This window comes from Girardinichthys multiradiatus, chromosome 3 (genome assembly GCF_021462225.1).
Source record: "Girardinichthys multiradiatus isolate DD_20200921_A chromosome 3, DD_fGirMul_XY1, whole genome shotgun sequence".
NCBI classification, from domain to species: Eukaryota; Metazoa; Chordata; class Actinopteri; order Cyprinodontiformes; family Goodeidae; genus Girardinichthys; species Girardinichthys multiradiatus.
The window spans coordinates 17,329,527-17,348,679 of record NC_061796.1 but is presented as its reverse complement, the minus strand read 5'-3'; the positions used below and the strand labels follow the sequence as shown (position 1 = coordinate 17,348,679).

Sequence of the window (19,153 nt, the reverse complement as noted above, 5' to 3'; positions counted from 1 at the left end):
ATCACCACATGCCACTGGAGACTGGCCGAATCAGTCAGCATCATTTCAGATCTTCTTAGTGGCACATCACCCATTTCCACCTGCATTGCTGATACTGGTCTTGTTCTAAATGTTTCACCACATGTTTTCATGACCCAAGATTTCAAGGCATCTAGGTTTTTGCTCAATTAGAGTCAACAGCCGACATACAAGGAACACATCCATAATCCAGCATGGACCTCAGGAGTGCCAAATCTATTTTGGAGAGAGAACCTGCTTGTACACCACTTCTGTCCTGCCAGCCAGTATATAAATAACTTGTTTACATTTGTTTTTAAGTTTTTCCAAGTGTATGGTCACGTGACCATCACTGTTATTATCAGAGAGCAGGAATGACAGGATGAATGGAAGCATGAAGATCCCCAAATGAAGGAGCAGTCACTCAGCCAGGCCAATCAGGACTTCTGTCGCTGGCTTAAGATCCAGACCAGTTACATTTATTTTATTGAGAAATGACAATCTCAAGTACAATTTCTACGAATAAATCAACTGATGCAGAATTCTGAAAAGGCAGTAGAGGACTCTGCTGCTGTTAAGTATACAACTCCCCGTTGCTACGACATATTGAAATGCAACTAGGAAATGATATATAGTATCCTAAGTATAATAATTAATTCATACAACTATTTTAACAGCAGTAGAAATAATTACTGGTTTTCTAATAAACAGTTTTTGTGTAAATAATAGTAAAACAGTGGCATTTTTCCTCCAGGTTATCAAAAAGTGAGAATCTACTAGCTACCCCTGCTTAGACATCATAATGTGGGGAAGGGAATAAAAATAAACAAATTAAAGTTAGACTTTTTACCAGGCCTCTGTAGAGGTAGATGATACGCTGATGAGGAAAACTAGCCGTTTGATTCATGCCAATGCTTTCAAACAGTATTAGTTCTTCTTATTTATTGCACCTAGTTGCATTGCTTTGCTTTAAACTGCTGCAAGAATTATACCAGCAACTCATTGGAACATGATGTTTATTTTCTATGGGATACCACATAAGCTTACATTTAATTTTGCTAAAATATTGCAACTGAACAAAGATAAAAATACAGGTTTGTTAGGTTAGACATCTTACAGCACAGTACTTCTACAGTGGTCATAAAGGGGTCTGAATGAAACAACAGACAACATAAACAGGAAATAGAAGAGAAGAAGAAATGGTTGAGAACTTTTAGGACGATGACTTTGCACATTCAATGACATCCAGCTTCCTGCCGGTGCTGCAACATTTTGCCAAATTCTGCAAGAAACAAGAGTTAGCATTTATTGAGGGGATGGAGATGAGGTCTTAGAAGATGCTACACAAAATTAGTCTTACATTAGCTGCTCGGATGATGCTGTTCGGAGACTGGAGGGCTGCCAAGTCCGTTAGGATTTTCTGAAGGTCATGGTTTGACAAATGCTCTGACAGAAGAAAAGGAACCTCAGTTCAGTTTCACCAGATGATCAGTGAACAGACTTGCCTTCTTTTATTTTCCTCATCTGTACCTGGTTGAGGAGAAGACTGTGGCTTCAGCTGGAGGTACCGATGCTCCAGCAGCTCTGTGATAGAGATTCTTTCTCTTGGGTTCCGTACCAAGCACCTCTGATAAAAAGCAGAGAATTAAATTATCACGACTATAACTAATTCAGGGCTGGCTTTACACCGACAGCATGAATCATGCCGTGAGAAGGGACATTGTCATGAGTTCTTTCACCAAGCTGAATGCATGTCACTTTAGCAGGCATGTCAGCTAGAGACTTTGCATGTCTCCTGTGATTCAATGCATCAAATAACATCTACAAAAATTGGACACACAAGTCAATCTCCCCACATATATTAACAACAGGTCAAATATACACAAACCCTTAGAATAAATTCCGCTTTTATTGCAGTTGCATAACCTCGCACCTCAGCTGATGGCCATTTAGGGGTACATGGATCCATATTTATTTTGTCAGCAGGAATAGTGAGCAGGAAGGTGAGGGAGGTAGAAAACTCTTCAAAGTTCACTTTTAAAGGACTACATTTAAGAGTGGCATCTTAAGGTCACCGAGTCTCCACAACAATCATTAGATGTTATCTAGAGACAGACGAAACGTTTGAGAGTCATTTCTTCCCTACCACCACAAATGCCGACATGCAGAACAGAGACCTTTGATCAGATGAGACCATGATTGAGCTTATATGCAACAAACACTCCTGGTGGCGCTGATGCTAAACTAAAGAGGACTATGTGGAAAAATAATCCGATGCATACTCTTAAGTACAGTGGAGGATCTGTGATGCTCTAGGCTTGTTTCTTAACCAAAAGGTCCTGGGATCTTTGTTAGAGTACATAGCAGCATAAACTCTATGAAGTACCAGAAGATTTTAAACAAAAACCGTGTGGTCTCTGCTAGTGAAGTGAAAATCTTCACTGGGTCTTTAGAAGGATTAATGATCCACAGCACAAAGGACTCAGGAATGTTTAAAAGGTCCCTCTCTATATGCTCCAACCTTGTGAATTGCTAGAGAAAATTAAGTGCTTAGAGTTGGTGGCACTTATTCCCCAGTGATAACATAGCCAATGGTTGCCCAAAGACGTGGACAGATCTGAAAAAGTTGTTTCTGGCCACTTCACCTTCTAAAACTCTTTATAGTGCAGGCATATGGAGCCTAAATGCATGGTACTTAAATATTTAGGTAACAATTCTTTGCAAAATGCAGTTTACAATAACAATAAATGTGCAACATATTGTGAAGCTCCAACTCATTCCATCCAAACAGCAAACTCTGTTGGACAGGCACCTAGACTCCTCCGTCAAAGACAGAGCAAAGAGGTAAAAAGCTGGACAGCCATCTTGCCTGCAGGCTGAGAACCTGAGATCAAAGCTGAGTATCTCGCTGACATAAAAGTGGCAAAATTAAGTGTTAATCTGCTCATTTGTAACTTAAGAACAGACGTGACAGAGAGAGAACACTTCAAGCCCCGTTTTTCCAATAACATCTCCTTTTAGATTATATAATAAAGCAATAAGATAAAAGTGGAGATTTTGTTTAATACTAGGTATTGTGTTCTGATCTGATGTTCTGATTTTCTCAGTCCTTCCATTCTTTTTGGCAGAAGGTTGTTCTTAGTCATTCTTCCTCATCTTTGTGCCAGGTTTATCACTTACATTTCTAATCAGTATATGTATGTAAATATACACCAGACTGTCAAACGTATTTATCTGTCTACTTTTACATATACATGAACTTTGATGACATCCTATTCTTAACCCATAATTTGTTGATGGACCCACCGTTGCTATTCTGTAAACATCTTCCACAAGGTTTAGCAGTGTGTTCATAGATGAGAAAGCCAGAATTGCAGGCCAGTCAAGTTTCTCCACACCAAACTTTATACACCTGCAGCCATGGAAGTGATTTGGTGATGCGACCCAATACGTTTGACAATATAGTGTGATGGATATTATATTTTGCTTCAGTTGGTGTATATACACACATTAATAATATTCTCAAATCACAGACAGGACTTTCCTATAGCTTCATTAAGTGGAAGAAGAATATTCCACTGGCATCACGATCGACACCACATTCACCCCCAGCCACATCTTTTCAAAGCAGTTTTACACAAGTTCAAGTTGTGAAACTATAAAGTTACACTTATTTCATTTGCATTCTACAACAAAGTGTCTTACCTTCAAAACATCCAGTAAATCCTTCTCTTGGATGTCAGGAAACTCAATCTTATGAGAGGGATTGATGATGGCGTGTAGCTTGGCGATTTGGTTTGTGATGCTCTGGAATGGCGTTTTCCCATAAGTCATGCAGTAGAGGATGCATCCAAGGGACCAAACGTCTCCTTTGGGGCTGATCTGTACAACACCATTATTATTGTTATTATTATAATAGCTGATTTTCTTAATAGGATTCTTATTACACAGGTTAAAATCAGCCAAATGAAGACGAATACCTTTGATCGCGCTTTTCCCGGCTGAGATGAAGTATCCTTGATGGCTTCAGGAGGCATATAGTTCAACGTTCCAACCTGTGGGATTAAAAGAAATAAGGAGTTTGAACAGACAGGGACATTTTTTTAAATTCTTTATCGTTTTATCTTGACTGAACTATTTAGCTAATGGATTTTGCTCGAAAACAAGGATGTGTATACTATAGGTTGTTGTTCCGACATGTTTCAGTTCATCACAGTTCTTAAGTCAAAAGAAGTTTCAAACTGACCCGCTAAGCTTATGTTTCATCAATTTTCTGACATTATTAATAATCTGACAAAACAGGTGACCTACTTGGGAATCTTTCATTATGCTTGTTACGTCAGGCTGGATTGTGTTTGCAATGCCGAAGTCGATCAACTTCAGCGAAGCGTTGACTATGACAAAATTTGCCGGCTTCAAGTCGCTGTGGACAATACCTGCACAGAATGCATGAAAAACAACAACATGTTAGGTTTACACAACAAGAACAGAGAAAATGTGGCCACAGCAGCTGGAGACAACAAGTGAAAGACCAGAACCGTGTTTGTGGATGGTATGGACGGCCTCCAGCATGTTTTTCCAGAAGAACTTCCTCTCAAGCGGGTTGACAGTTTGGCGGTTTCGCAACCAGGTGTTCAGATCCAAGTTCCCGCACTCCATCAGCATGTAGATGTAGCTGTTGGTTATTTCACTGCAAACACGCGTGGAACCATCAGAACGTTACAGCCAAGTAAAAATGACACACTGAGTCCTATGTTAACAGAAGGTGAGGATACAGACCAGCTAGAGGTGGTTGGTAAAAACTATGGAAGTAAAATAGTCTCATTAGAATCAGAATAATTATATTTTAGACATTGAATTTATAACTCTGAAATGTTGTCCTGTACAATTATATATGTGATTTTTTTCTTTTTACTTAAAATTCGTCAGGAACAATTTCATCTGCAAACATTTGCCTGCAAATGTGTTGACCTTCTGGTGACTCAAGCCAAGCAATCATCACTCGATCGAGTCAAGCGGCTGATGATGAATCTTAATGTCGGATGCCTCCCGCTAAAATAAAAAGAAGAAAAAAATCCAAGATTCAAGCGGCTTTTAGCCAATCAAATTACGCTCATTTGATTATGTGACTCAGTATGCTTCTGCAGAGGCTCTTCTTTTGACCCAGAAGGAAGTGACAAAGCTGAAGTTGGCTTCCGGTTGTAGCGTCCGATTAGGGAAACAGTTAAAGGGCAATACCACCCCATTTTTCATTACCTTGATCATTTTTAAACTGATCCAATAGCAGAATCTTATAAACACATTTGGGGATTTGTAAAAGTTTACATATCAGTGCTTTTTTTGTATCTAGACCACCTGAGATCTTGTCCTGCTCCAAAACCTTTAACCGTTTCCTGAATCAGAAGCTCCAACTGGAAGCCAACTTCAGCTTCGTCCCTTCCGTCTGGGTCAAAACAAGAGCCTCTGCAGAAGCAAACTGGTGAGTCATGCAGTCAATGAGTATAAATTGATTGGCTAAAAGCTGCTCGACTCTTCTTGGCGGTTAGTATCCAACATTAAAATGCATCATCAGCCGCTCAAATCAATCTATTGCTGATTGCTTTGGCTTGAGTAACCAGGTCAACAGTTGAATTTTTTTCAGGCTAATTTTTTGCTGGCAAATTTTAAGTACCAAAAAATAAAAATAAATAATTACACAGGATAGAAATTCTGTGTTATGAACTAATGTTTGATTCTCATGAGACTATTTTACTTCCATACAAAAAAAAAAAAAAAAAATCAGCTCCACTGATTCACCAATACACCGTTTCCAGATGAGGCATGAACTTACTAGTCATAGAGCTTGATAATTTGGTCGCTGTACTGCTGCAGGTGGTTCAGATGCTCAATTTCATTTTTGTAACTTTCTACCGTCTGAGCATCAGCCTCCTCCAGATCCACGTATTTCACTGCAAATAGCTGCTTTTTGTGATCAAGAACCTGGTAGACCTGCAAAAAAAGAAAAAACTGTTAAAAAGGTCCACTTCATTTTGGAAGGGTTGTGTTTTTGACGCCATCAGTGATACTTTTCTTTACCTTGCTTGAGCCGCCCCGTCCAATCATCTTGAGGACGAAGAACTGCTTCCCCTTTATTGTGATAGTTTCGTTTGAAAAAGAACTGAAGGCCTTAAATGAAAAACAGTCCATATATAGTCCATTAAGACAGTCTAGAGGGAATTTCAGCTGAAGTCATACACTGAACCTTTTCACATTTTGTCGCTTTACAAACACCCAAAAAGAGTTCAGTTGGGGTTTTGTGATAGACCAAAACACAGCAGTACATAATTGGAAAAGGAAAATTATACCTTGTATTTAAAATTATTTTGAAAGAAAGACCTAAAAAGTGTGGTGCGCATGTTTTATCGACCTTTGCTCTGATACCCCTAAATAAAACCAAACATTTGTGTTCTGAAGCTTTAAAAAAACCCTGTTTCCATTTGGCCACAAGCCTTGTAGGGTACTCTTTGCTTTGGTCAAATGAGAACAAATTTCAATTATTTTTGTCAACATGCAAACCACCCTGTGTTGTTGAAGGCCAACCCTGCACATCACCCTGAACACACCACCCCCAGGGTAAAACATGGAGGCAGCATCATCATGTCATGGGGGTGGTTTTCTTAGGCAGAGAGAGCTATGTTGGTCTGAGTTGATGGGAAAATTGTTGGAGCTAAATACAAGTTAACCGTTAGGAGGCTGCAAAAGACTTGAGGCTGAGGCAGAGCTGTCAGTAGGACAACAAAGACAATTCAGGTGTTACAATGGCCCAGTTAAAGCATCCACCAACTCCTGGACAGTCTGTGGTGCAACGTGACGTTGGTGGATGGAGCGAGACATGATGTCCCAGATGTGCTCATTCAGATTCAGGTCTGGGGAACAGGCGGGCCAGTCCATAGCTTCATTGTCTTCATCTTGCAGGAACTGCTGGCACACTCCATCCACATGAGGTCTAGCATTGTCCTGTATTAGGAGGAACCCAGGGCCAACCTCACCAGCATATGGTCTCACAAGGGGTCTGAGGATCTCATCTTGGTACCTAATGGCAGTCAGGCTACCTCTGGCGAGCACATGGAGGCCCTCCAAAGAACTGCCACCCCACACCATTACAGACCCACTGCCAAACCAGTCATGCTGAAGGATGTTGCAGGCAACAGATCGTTCTCCACGGTGTCTCCAGACTCCGTCATGTCTCTCACATGTGCTCAGTGTGAACCTGCTTTCATCTGTGAAGAGCACAGGGCACCAGTGGTGAATTTGCCAATCCTGGCGTTCTCTGGCAAATGCCAAGCGTCCTGCACGGTGTTGGGCTGTGAGCACAACCCCCATTCATGGACGTCAGGCCCTCATACCATCCTCATGGAGTCGGTTTCTAACCGTTTGTGCAGACACATGCACATTTGTGGCCTGCTGGAGGTCATTTTGCAGGGCTCTGGCAGTGCTCATCCTGTTCCTCCTTGCATAAAGGCGGAGGTAGCGGTCCTGCTGCTGGGTTGTTGCCCTCCTACAACCTCCTCCATGTCTCCTGGTGTACTGGCCTGTCTCCTGGTTGCGCCTCCAGGCTCTGGACACTATGCTGACAGACACAGTAAACCTTCTTGCCAGAGCTCGCATTGATGTGCCATCCTGGATGAGCTGCACTACCTGAGCCACTTGTGTGGGTTGTAGAGTCCATCTCATGCCACCACGAGTGTGAAAGCACCACCAACATTCAAAAGTGACCAAAACATCAGCCAGAAAGCATAGGTACTGAGAAGTGGTCTGTGGTCCCCACCTACAGAACCACTCCTTTATTGAGTGTCTTGATAATCACCAAAGATTTCCCCCTGTTGTCTTTTCCATTTGAACAACATGTGAAGTTGATTGTCAATCAGTGTTGCTTCCTAAGTGGACAGTTTCATTTCACAGAAGTTTGATTTACTTGGAGTTATATTGTGTTGTTTAAGTGTTCCCTTTATTTTTCTGAGCTGTGTAAATAAATATTGAAATGCCATTCCAGACATCATAGGAACCCTAAATCCAAGTACATACCATACCGCACAAGACCTCTTGTTGTAACTGCAGGGAAAGTAGTTCTACAAGCACCGACTCAGGGCGCCAAATCCCTACTTTTGCCAGATACTGATTTGGAAGAAGTTATGAATTTTGGTTTTAATGCCATACTTGGTGTTGGTCAACCACATAATACATTGACATTTTAGTTGTAACTTGGCAAAATAAGAAAGTATCTCCGACATAAGTTACAATTAGATTTATGTTTTGAGTGGAATGTCGACCAATTAATAGTACACACAAATATAACAAATCCAGTGCATAGGATGAAAATCTGTAATAGGCCATAAACATGCTGCACCTGTGGAGTCCGGAAGCCAGGTGTGTGGCTCAGAGGTGTGCACGGCTGCTGAACGGCTTCAGCTCTGTGAGGCGCCACTGCCGCCTCAGGGCCTCGCTTTACCACAGGAGTAATAAAGCTGAGAGATATGAAGTGTGAAACATCATTTAGTGCACATACACACCGAGATCAATTCCTTTAAAAATCTATGAGGCTAAAACAATCCAGATGCTACCCAGATACTGGGTGTAAGCAAAATAAGCAATTACCTGTTTGGCTGTGGGTTCCTGCAGTCCTTAGGTGTCTGGCAGACTGTTTGTGGGTTCAGTCTGGACGGACATTGGATGGAAGGAGTGGGGAAAGACTTCACTAGACGGGGAACAGGTCTGGGATCAGGAGGTGTAGTCCGTTTATTCTGAGGAATAAATCAAATTAAATAAATTTGGAATAAATGATTTAAAAATGGAGAAAACACAAATAAATAATATCCTCAGACCTCTGGAGAAACATGGCGGGCGTCCAGTTTTGGGATCTTCCATTCTGATTTAGGCAGCTCGTTGGCAGGCTTAGGTTGTCCCACAGAATGGTTCACAGGCATCCCAGCAAGATGCTGCACTTCCTGGTTTCCACCAACGTTAGGCCCACTTCCTGCTACGGCTGCTGACACACATTTATAGATTAAAAAGACAAACAGAAGAAGATGCAGCGTCCTGCTTCAAAGTGAGCCATACAGGTGTTCCTTTGGTGAACCATTACCTGCGGGTGGGTCCTCCTCTATGGGGGGTATTAGTTGTTTTTCTCCAGCTGACAGGTTGCACATGGCCGTCATCAGGAGCTCCACTGGTTTGGCATGTAATGCCAGAGCTTTGTGCAAAATTGAAGTTCCTTTGACCAGATTACCTGAAATTGGCAAGAAAAGCCACAATGTCACATTGCTAAACTGGGTCACACACAAGGAAGAACTTGTGATACTATTGTATGAATTGAAGGAAGAACTCATTTTACAACAGATTGCCTTTCATATGCCAACATTTCAGAGAATACACAACATGCAGCATATAGGATTCCTCTTCTATCCCTACATGAGTCATCTAGACCTTTCTCAACCAAGCAAATTCAGATTATAACCATCAGGCTTTGTGACTTATTTCTTCAGATGACAAAGCTTTTAGTCCAATAGCCACTCAAGTGAATGCTTCCAGCCATTTTAAAAATAAGAAAGAGTACCTTGAGAAACCTCAAACTGGGCATGTGCAATGTGGACAAAAGCAAAGCCTTTGCAGTTGGATCTTGCAACTATGAAGTGATCGCTTGCCTCATCTGGATCTTCAATCCTTCAGGAGGAATAAGAAATGGTAATATTTAGTAGCAGTTTACCAACTATAAAAGCCAGTTCAAACAGGTCAAAATACCCTGCTTAAAAAAAAAAAAAAAAAAAAAAAAAAAAAAGAGATGGTAATCTGGATTGTTTTTGCTGCTCATTAAATGAACTAAAACTGAGCATGATGCCTTTTCCTTTGTCTAAATATATTAACAATTAACAGATACTCTGGTGGGCATTGTTTTAATTTTAATAAAAACAGAAACCAAATGGTTTAGATCAAACCAATTACTGTCTATACCTAAATATACAGGTCCTTCTCAAAATATTAGCATATTGTGATAAAGTTCATTATTTTCCATAATGTCATGATGAAAATTTAACATTCATATATTTTAGATTCATTGCACACTAACTGAAATATTTCAGGTCTTTTATTGTCTTAATACGGATGATTTTGGCATACAGCTCATGAAAACCCAAAATTCCTATCTCACAAAATTAGCATATCATTAAAAGGGTCTCTAAACGAGCTATGAACCTAATCATCTGAATCAACGAGTTAACTCTAAACACCTGCAAAAGATTCCTGAGGCCTTTAAAACTCCCAGCCTGGTTCCTCACTCAAAACCCCAATCATGGGTAAGACTGCCGACCTGACTGCTGTCCAGAAGGCCACTATTGACACCCTCAAGCAAGAGGGTAAGACACAGAAAGAAATTTCTGAACGAATAGGCTGTTCTCAGAGTGCTGTATCAAGGCACCTCAGTGGGAAGTCTGTGGGAAGGAAAAAGTGTGGCAGAAAACGCTGCACAAGGAGAAGAGGTGACCGGACCCTGAGGAAGATTTTGGAGAAGGGCCAATTCCAGACCTTGGGGGACCTGCGGAAGCAGTGGACTGAGTCTGGAGTAGAAACATCCAGAGCCACCGTGCACAGGCGTGTACAGGAAATGGGCTACAGGTGCCGCATTTCCCAGGTCAAGCCACTTTTGAACCAGAAACAGCGGCAGAAGCGCCTGACCTGGGCTACAGAGAAGCAGCACTGGACTGTTGCTCAGTGGTCCAAAGTACTTTTTTCGGATGAAAGCAAATTCTGCATGTCATTCAGAAATCAAGGTGCCAGAGTCTGGAGGAAGACTGGGGAGAAGGAAATGCCAAAATGCCAGAAGTCCAGTGTCAAGTACCCACAGTCAGTGATGGTCTGGGGTGCCGTGTCAGCTGCTGGTGTTGGTCCACTGTGTTTTATCAAGGGCAGGGTCAATGCAGCTAGCTATCAGGAGATTTTGGAGCACTTCATGCTTCCATCTGCTGAAAAGCTTTATGGAGATTAAGATTTCATTTTTCAGCACGACCTGGCACCTGCTCACAGTGCCAAAACCACTGGTAAATGGTTTACTGACCATGGTATCACTGTGCTCAATTGGCCTGCCAACTCTCCTGACCTGAACCCCATAGAGAATCTGTGGGATATTGTGAAGAGAACGTTGAGAGATTCAAGACCCAACACTCTGGATGAGCTGAAGGCCGCTATCGAAGCATCCTGGGCCTCCATAAGACCTCAGCAGTGCCACAGGCTGATTGCCTCCATGCCACGCCGCATTGAAGCAGTCATTTCTGCAAAAGGATTCCCGACCAAGTATTGAGTGCATAACTGTACATGATTATTTGAAGGTTGATGTTTTTTGTATTAAAAACACTTTTCTTTTATTGGTCGGATGAAATATGCTAATTTTGTGAAATAGGAATTTTGGGTTTTCATGAGCTGTATGCCACAATCATCCGTATTAAGACAATAAAAGACCTGAAATATTTCAGTTAGTGTGCAATGAATCTAAAATATATGAATGTTAAATTTTCATCATGACATTATGGAAAATAATGAACTTTATCACAATATGCTAATATTTTGAGAAGGACCTGTAATTGAGAATGTGTGGCCAGACTTGGACATTGATGTTAACAGATGCCCCACGCCCAATCTGATTGAGTTATTCTGCATCCAAGAATGGGTCAAAGGAATTAAGTCTCTAGGATGCTAGAGGAAATATTTCTGGTTCTACCACGTACAGAATAAAAGGAGCTGTAGATGAATATACATTTATATATAAATACACACACACACATCGTTTCATCCATCATATACAATTATAATAAAATACATTTTGTTATTATAGCTAGTGATTATGAGAAACGTTTTCAGGGGTGTGAATACTTTTGCAGTGTACTACAATCTTATAACTCTTTTCTTCACTGGATTCAGAAGCACAGCATTTATCGAGAAACCTGTAGTTCATATGAAAGAGTTGGTGTTATTAGCTACAATCAGAATCTGCAGGTCAGAGTCTGATTGGTGCATCTCTGATATTCAGTGAGCAGCCAGAAATGTGGTTAAAACCCCAGAAATAAAGAGAAATGCTTCAATCTTACTCACCCCTTCAGTTCTGCATATCTGACAAGAATTCTGGCATAGCTGGTGTTTTTGCTGTACTGTCTGATTGGCAGCCTGGCAAAAACTTTTGAGTAGCAGTCCTTTAGCTTATTGAGAAGGCAGACGTCTGTCTGGGGGTTTCCTCTTTTCTCCAAGTTCATCAGGTATGTCAAACATGACTCAGGAGAACTGAAGTTGACAATTTGTTCAAAAGTGAAAGTCACATCTGCAAAGTAAAATGACAACAGAAAACGGGACTTAATCTCCACTGACAGCTCAGTTCTGTTGTGCAATCGCAAAATTCAGCATACTGCAGGTTTGCATAATAGTTACCTTCCATTTTGGAGGACTCTCTCACGTCGTGTGTCTGAAGGAGTGTTGTGGTTGAGTTTGCCTGGTCCTCCCACTGGATTTTACCCGGACTGAGAGCTGATGGCTTGTAACACATTGAATCGAAGATTTAAAACCACCTTTGCACTGAAACCCAAGACAGCTTGGTCAACAAGCTTCTATGTACCCACCTGATCTCTGACAGCACCTCTGCCTTCAACACTTTTCTTCAAGGAAGACATTCCAAGTACTGAGCTCCCATTTAATTCAGATGTTTGTCTGAGAGCAAATCAAAGAAAGATAACCGTAAACATCAAATGCATAATGTCTAGTTTGGGTTTATCAATTATGGTAATTAATCCGTTTTCTATAAAAAGGGTTCCTTGCAAAACCATCCATACCAGTTAAACCTGCAGATTTTGTTACATTACAACCACAAACCTCAAATTCTACAAGGATTTTATGTGATATAACAACAGAAAGCACATATAAAGTGGAAAGAAAATGATTTCTTTCTTTTCCAAATAAAAACCTGAAAATCTGGCATGTATTTGAATTCAGCATCACCAGAACATAATGCTGCCACCACCGTGTTTCACAATGGGAAGAGTCAGTATAGGGTGATGTACGGCTGTTTTAAATGCAGACCAAAAAGTGTACATTTAGCTTTGCCTTGTTGCTTGCAGTTTCTCCTACAAGGTATTTGCCTTCAATTATATTGAGAGGTATCAGAGTGAATTAGGAGTAATATTTATTATGTTCATGTTACAGTTTTAGGATTTTTCTTTTGAAAACCATGCATCATTTTCTTTGCATTCCACTACTTTGCATTGCTTTGTGTTGGTCTATAAAAAAAAAAAAACTAGGGCTGAAACAATTAATCGGAATAATGGTCCATTACTTTAGTAATCGAATAATCGTTAACTAGAGTATACAAACTCTAAATCATGCCATTTGCTGAAAAAACAAACCACTCGGAGCTGTAATTAGGCCAAAATTGTACAAAAAAAAATATACATTTTGCATTTAAGATGAAAGAAAAATCTGATTTGATGGTAAATAAGCACTATCCAGAACTCCTCCAGTAGCATAGCTTTAGCTTCACCTCTAATTGTATATATAAAAAAAAAACTCTCCAATCAAGCGCCTTTTGCTAACCGATTATTAATTGATTAACTGAAGAAATAGTCAACAGATTAATTGATTAGCAAAATTATTATTAACTGCCTCAAAAAAATCCAAGAAAGCAAACTTTGTGTTATCAACGTGACAAAGTGCAAGGGGCATAAATACTTCTGATACATCTTTAACTACATAAAACGGAAAAAAAAAAAACAACAGACATTTAGATGATACCTGGACAAACTCCTGGAAATGGATACATTGCTGGATTTGGAGACTTTCTCAGACACATCATCATCATCTTCTGGAATTGAAAATGGTAGTACAGGTACTCTCCCTGCCTATAAACAACAACAAAAAACAACATAAAAACAGGTTTCAAATTTGAAGAACATTGTAGTAATTTGTGTTATTCTGCAGATTGAACCCCACCAAGCCAACTGCTCTTTTATGATGAGATCCTGGTCTCCAGCCAGGAAACTGATCATCTGAAGACCCAGACATTGGCTCCGCCCTGAGGAAAGAGAAAAATCTATTGTTCTCCCTTGATAAAAACTACTACTAATAAAACAAAAAAATCTGTTTCATTCTTACCCCACACTAAAAATACTGGAGAGCTGCAAGTCGCCGGTTCCGTCAGACACTCTGCTCACTTTATGGAATTCGGAGCCTTTTTTGACACAATCCTGAACATTTTTATTCGATAATGCTAAACAAACAAAGAAAACAGCAAACAATATGTAGATAAGTCTAAGTAGTAAGATATGAAAGGTATTTGTGTGTTGTAAAAACTGACTTTGCAATTCCCTAAACTGTTGAGTATAAAATGACTCGGTACTAACATGCCAAGTTTTCCTTATCCTCCGAACAGATCCCTGTCGTTGCAGACTGCATGCTGTGCAGCGCTGCCTCCAGCAGTTCTAATGGTTTGGCGTCCACCTCAACAGCATTCTGCAGTATTTGAATGGCTTTTTTTATGTTGCCTGACAACACAACATGAAATACACATTGTAAGCATTTCAACAGTCAAACCCAAATCCCACCATGGGCTAGAACAGAACATTTCTCTACCTCGGGAGTGCTCAAACTGTGCATGTGCAATGTGGACAAACGCAAAGTTCTGACTGTGAGATATCGCCACGTTGAAGTTGACCTCTGCCTCGTTGACGTCCTGAAGTCTAACAGAAGAAAACAGTGGAAAGAAACAATAAAAGTTTGCCTGAAGAAGTTAAAATCTTGGGCTTTATGATAAGGTTTTTGTCTAATACATGGCAATAAAGTCAAATTCAAAGATACTTTATTGATCCCTGAGGGGAAATTAGAATTCCAGTACAACCCATCCAAACATACATCATGACACAAGACAAGGGGGGGAACGGGTCACCAAGGCTTTGCTGCCCACTCACAGGCGCTGCCCTTGCTAGATGAGAAAAGAGGCCACATTAGGGAAGTAGAGGAAAAAAAAAAAATCATATTTCACACTTTATCCTTTGCAGGATACAGTTTGAGATAGCAGAAAACCTCAGCACAAAGAAGCAACAAGTTGACAAAACAACATCATGCCGGGAACGGTGAAGGTGGTGTGAGGGGTGCATATGTTTATCTTGAGCAAGTGAGTGTGTGCAAGTAAGTCCATGAAGCACTTGTCCTTGATGATACGTTGGAATGTTCATCAAACGTCCACAAAGTTCTGAGCAGGTCCACAGATGTCCTCAGGGAAGGGAGGGGCCAGAGGGAGCAGAGCGTCATGTTTACATAACTTCCAGGAGAAGTTGAAGATAGCCAGCCATCAAGGCCGTGCAGGGGAGCCAGATTCAAAAAACAATAATTATTTGGGTTAGGCTGACTCTTAATTTTCCGTCAGCCTTGAGAGTCTCGCTGGTGCTTCTCAAAGGCGAATCCAAACAGCCAAATTCCTGGTCTTTCGCCAGATCCAAGCAAATAACTTTCTCCAAGATTTATCCTATTTCACCCCTGAGTCCAGAAACCGCAACCTGCCTGCGATCCTGTGTAAGGATCGCATCCAGTCTGCGATTCAGCTCACGTAACATCTCAGTCAGTATTGATCACCCTGCAGATACCTCCACACATGCCAGGCAGCCTTACAATGGCCAGAACAGCTGCTGACGTGTTCCGAATTTCTTGTTATGCCAGGTAACCGCTGACTCCAAAAAGCAGAAATCCTGATATCAAACATCCAATTATATACATATCTTCCACATCCTCGACTGACATTATCGACAGACACACAATCCTCCACTTCTGCCAGGAGTCCGTTGTGTATCTGGAGAAAAACGTCCCATCTGGACAAGAGGGTTCTCCTCCACCCTGTCTTCTTGTCGAGAAAATTTGACCAATTGCATTGAGAGACCAGCTGACCAAATCCATGATTCAGAATTTTGGAAGATGTGCAAATAAGGCTCCAAAAAGAAGACAAGAGCTGAAGCAGGGCAGATATGGGAGGGTGGGGGAGACAGAGAAAAAGCGTCCTCCTCCACCGAGAGCAGAAAAAGAAAAGCACAAAACTGCGGACTTCTGACCGCAGCAAAGTTTGTTTTAGGTTGGATATTTGATATTCGTGCTCCGTGGATTCAGCGGGCTCGTCCTCCCGTTTGATCCTATGAAGGCAGTCTAATTACGGGCAGCTGCTCTCTGCCTGCTCCCAAACACACCATCGCCGCAGTGAAAGATGGTGGTGGCAGCATCGTGCTATAGGTTTTTCTTCGGCAAGGACAGGGAGACTGTTCAGACTTGATGGGAAGAAGGATGGAGCTATATACAGGTCAATCCCAAAAGAAAACCTTTTAGACCCTGCATAAAACTGACATTCACCCTACAGCAAAAACAAGATTAAATATACAACCAGAGCTGCAATGCAACGGAGGGGATCAAAGAATATTCATGTCATCGAATGACACAGTCCAAGTTTAGACCTAAATCCAATTGACTTGCTGAATTTCTTTTTACAGACCATCTGCTTTTAATCTGATTAAGCTTACATGGAAAGATGAATGATGAATAATTCTGTACGTGTTGAGCTGCTAGAGACCTCGGTGTTGCTCGAGTAAACCTGCAGCTGTAACTGGGTGGGCAAAATATAAATGCATTGTTGTATGTCAACATTTTTAAACCATGTTTTGTTTTTCTTCCATTGCACAATATACAGTACTTTGTGTTGGTCCATCACATTAATCATCGTAATCTACACCGGCTATCGTGCTTGTAAAATAAAACATGAAAACCCTGACGGGGTAATATTACAGGGCTTTGCATGTATTGCTGGAAGTGTAACATTTACTCACGCTTTCAGCTCTGCGAATCGGACCAACATCCTGGCATAGCTTTCATTGTGACAATGTTTCCCCAGCGGCATACTGGAGAACACCTTGCTATAAAAATCTATGAGCCTGGTGAGATGGTTCTGATCCAGCCCAGGATCTTCTTTCTTCTCCAGGTCCGTCAAATACGAGAAGCAAGATTCAGGCGAGTTTGAGCTGATGACCTGGTTAATGTTGTCTGTGTCATCTGAAACGAGCGAGTTCACGGGGTCATGAAGACTGTAAACAAAGGCACACTAAACTGAATTGTTCGTGCGGCGGCAGCAACTCGTTCAATACCTTCGTTGAGATACTTTTTTATTTTGTTGAGCTTTTGATAAAGCATGGCGAGCCGCTGTTTTCTGTCTGTGTGTTCTTCGTCTTCCATCTGAAAACGAGAAGCCAATAAACACATTCCTAAGGATTTGCTCGTGTTTCATCACAGTCAAGAAGTATGGCAAAATAAATCCTGATAAAATATGATCTGGAAACAGAATTATGCCCATCAAACCTCTTCAGGACTTTAATACTCTAACAAAAATTTATGGTATACCTGATGGACATTTAAAATCTAACCGACAAAGTTATTTGACTTACCAACGTCAGGGAAAACAATAACGTTAAGCTACAAAGTTTATAACTTTTCCCAAACGTTAGATGCGTAAAACTGCAAAAAAAAAACAAAAAACACTGACATGTTCGTTACAAATGTATTCTGAAGACTTTCTTTCTTAAAAACATCGACTTTCCTGTTGACGATACATCCTAGCTAAGTTTGCTAGCAAACAGCAATGTTTTCAGCGTTGAATAGATTAGCTTATAAATCCACCGTGTGATATCAAGTTAAGTAACATAGTGACGTTGTATATAATTTGCAACGTAAATGTAGCTAACTGAAAATTCACCTTACCTTGTTAATGCTGCTCCAAATACTACACTCACTAAAAGTATCTTATTTATAAGACCTGATGCATATTTAAATGAAAAATACCCAACTGACAAATTTCAAATATGATACTTCCGTTCAAGTCGTATGCCGATTGGCGCGTCTTTGTTCTTCCTCTTCTTTTAGAGTTTATCTGGCGGTTGGCAAACCAACTTAAGGTGCATTTACCGCCATCTGTCGGATTGGAGTGTGGACATCTGTACTACACTACATCCTACGCCCCTCTATGAAGTGTGCACTTATGTATAATAGCACGTAGGTGTTTATATGCGCAGGTTACAAGTGTGCAAAATTGGAGAAGTGGGACAGTAGGGGTTACGTCATCGACTTGCACCTCTGCGCCGTAACTGCGACATCCCAAATGGGGGGACCCGTCGCTGTTTTTGCAGTCTTGCTGCTAAGAAAAATATTTGAAAACTGCAACAAGCAAGTGTTTTGAGGAGAAGAACGTGCAGGAACCGAAGGAGGCTTTTACAACCGACTCTAGACGTGGCGCCAGTGTTTGTTTGAAACTTAATTTCAATTATGTGCTACTGACTCCCCAAAATAGATGCGGGCTTCGCCGAAGGGCGGATGTGGGACACAAAGGGGGCGGGGCTAAGGACCACTCTGGAGAATTGGGACACACTACGCACTCGAACCCATCAACGGGAACGCGCAATTCAGGGACACATAGGTGGAAATGCGAGTATTGGGACAGTATTTTTAAGAAATTCCATCACTCGTTTTTTAACATGTATCCCCTAATACATTACCTTTCTTCTCTACTTAGTAGTGTTGCCATTCTTTTATATACTTGTTAGATTCTAATAAAACATATTCCACACTTTCTGATTGATCAAAATAGCTACATGTTTCTGTCTGATGTTTTCCTATTTGGTACAGAGATCCATTAAGGCCTGAATGACCAATCCTGAGGCGAGTCATCACTGCCTCCTCTCTTCGGCTCCCATCCCTCCACCTGTTAATAAACAATAACGTAAGTTATCATAACTATGCAGACGACACACAGCTATACGTTACGATGTCACCAGGTGACTATGAACCCATTCAAGCGCTGGGTAAATGCTTAGAAAAAATCAATGCATGGATGGGCCAAAAATTTTCTTCAGCTGAATCAAAACCAAACTAAGTAATAATCTTTGGACCAAAGGAATATTGTTTAAAAGTTAGCACACAGCTTCAGTTAATACAGCTAGAAACCACCAGTCAGGCTTGAAACCTGGTTGTAGTGATGGACTCAGACCTGAACCTTCAGAGGCACATATAGGTAGTAACTAGGTCGGCCTTCTATCACCTAAAGAACATTTCCAGGATTAAAGGACTA

At 40.9% G+C, this 19,153-nt stretch overlaps 1 protein-coding gene across 2 annotated transcripts; it reads right to left on the bottom strand.

Moving 5' to 3' along the window:
• Nucleotides 1-996: 996 nt before the first annotated feature.
• Nucleotides 997-17,942, bottom strand: ttk (ttk protein kinase). 2 transcript variants are annotated; one of them, XM_047361382.1, is made up of 26 exons: nucleotides 17,791-17,918; nucleotides 17,478-17,547; nucleotides 17,181-17,268; nucleotides 16,866-17,088; nucleotides 14,635-14,741; nucleotides 14,406-14,546; nucleotides 14,158-14,272; nucleotides 13,996-14,077; nucleotides 13,798-13,904; nucleotides 12,633-12,720; nucleotides 12,445-12,547; nucleotides 12,115-12,337; nucleotides 9,590-9,696; nucleotides 9,119-9,262; nucleotides 8,859-9,019; nucleotides 8,632-8,777; nucleotides 8,384-8,501; nucleotides 6,073-6,162; nucleotides 5,828-5,985; nucleotides 4,536-4,687; nucleotides 4,309-4,433; nucleotides 3,978-4,052; nucleotides 3,703-3,879; nucleotides 1,528-1,624; nucleotides 1,358-1,443; nucleotides 997-1,279 (listed from the first exon to the last, which is right to left on the bottom strand). In XM_047361382.1, the coding sequence occupies exons 3-26, from the start codon at nucleotides 17,266-17,268 to the stop codon at nucleotides 1,211-1,213; spliced, it is 2,982 nt and encodes a 993-aa protein (XP_047217338.1). In that variant the 5' UTR covers nucleotides 17,478-17,547; nucleotides 17,791-17,918; the 3' UTR covers nucleotides 997-1,210. The 2 variants fall into 2 exon arrangements, with proteins under 2 accessions (XP_047217338.1, XP_047217337.1); XM_047361381.1 differs by lacking the exon at nucleotides 17,478-17,547 and having other exon boundaries at nucleotides 17,791-17,942.
• Nucleotides 17,943-19,153: the final 1,211 nt, after the last annotated feature.

Excerpts from the sequence above, each read along its gene's own strand:
- ttk (XM_047361381.1), bottom strand. The coding sequence starts at position 17,268 with ATGGAAGACGAAGAACACACAGACAGAAAACAGCGGCTCGCCATGCTT. Across the intron at positions 8,778-8,858 it reads CCCGCCATGTTTCTCCAGAG|AATAAACGGACTACACCTCC; the intron begins GTCTGAGGATAT and ends TTTATTCCTCAG. Across the intron at positions 4,053-4,308 it reads GCATAATGAAAGATTCCCAA|GTTGGAACGTTGAACTATAT; the intron begins GTAGGTCACCTG and ends TTAATCCCACAG.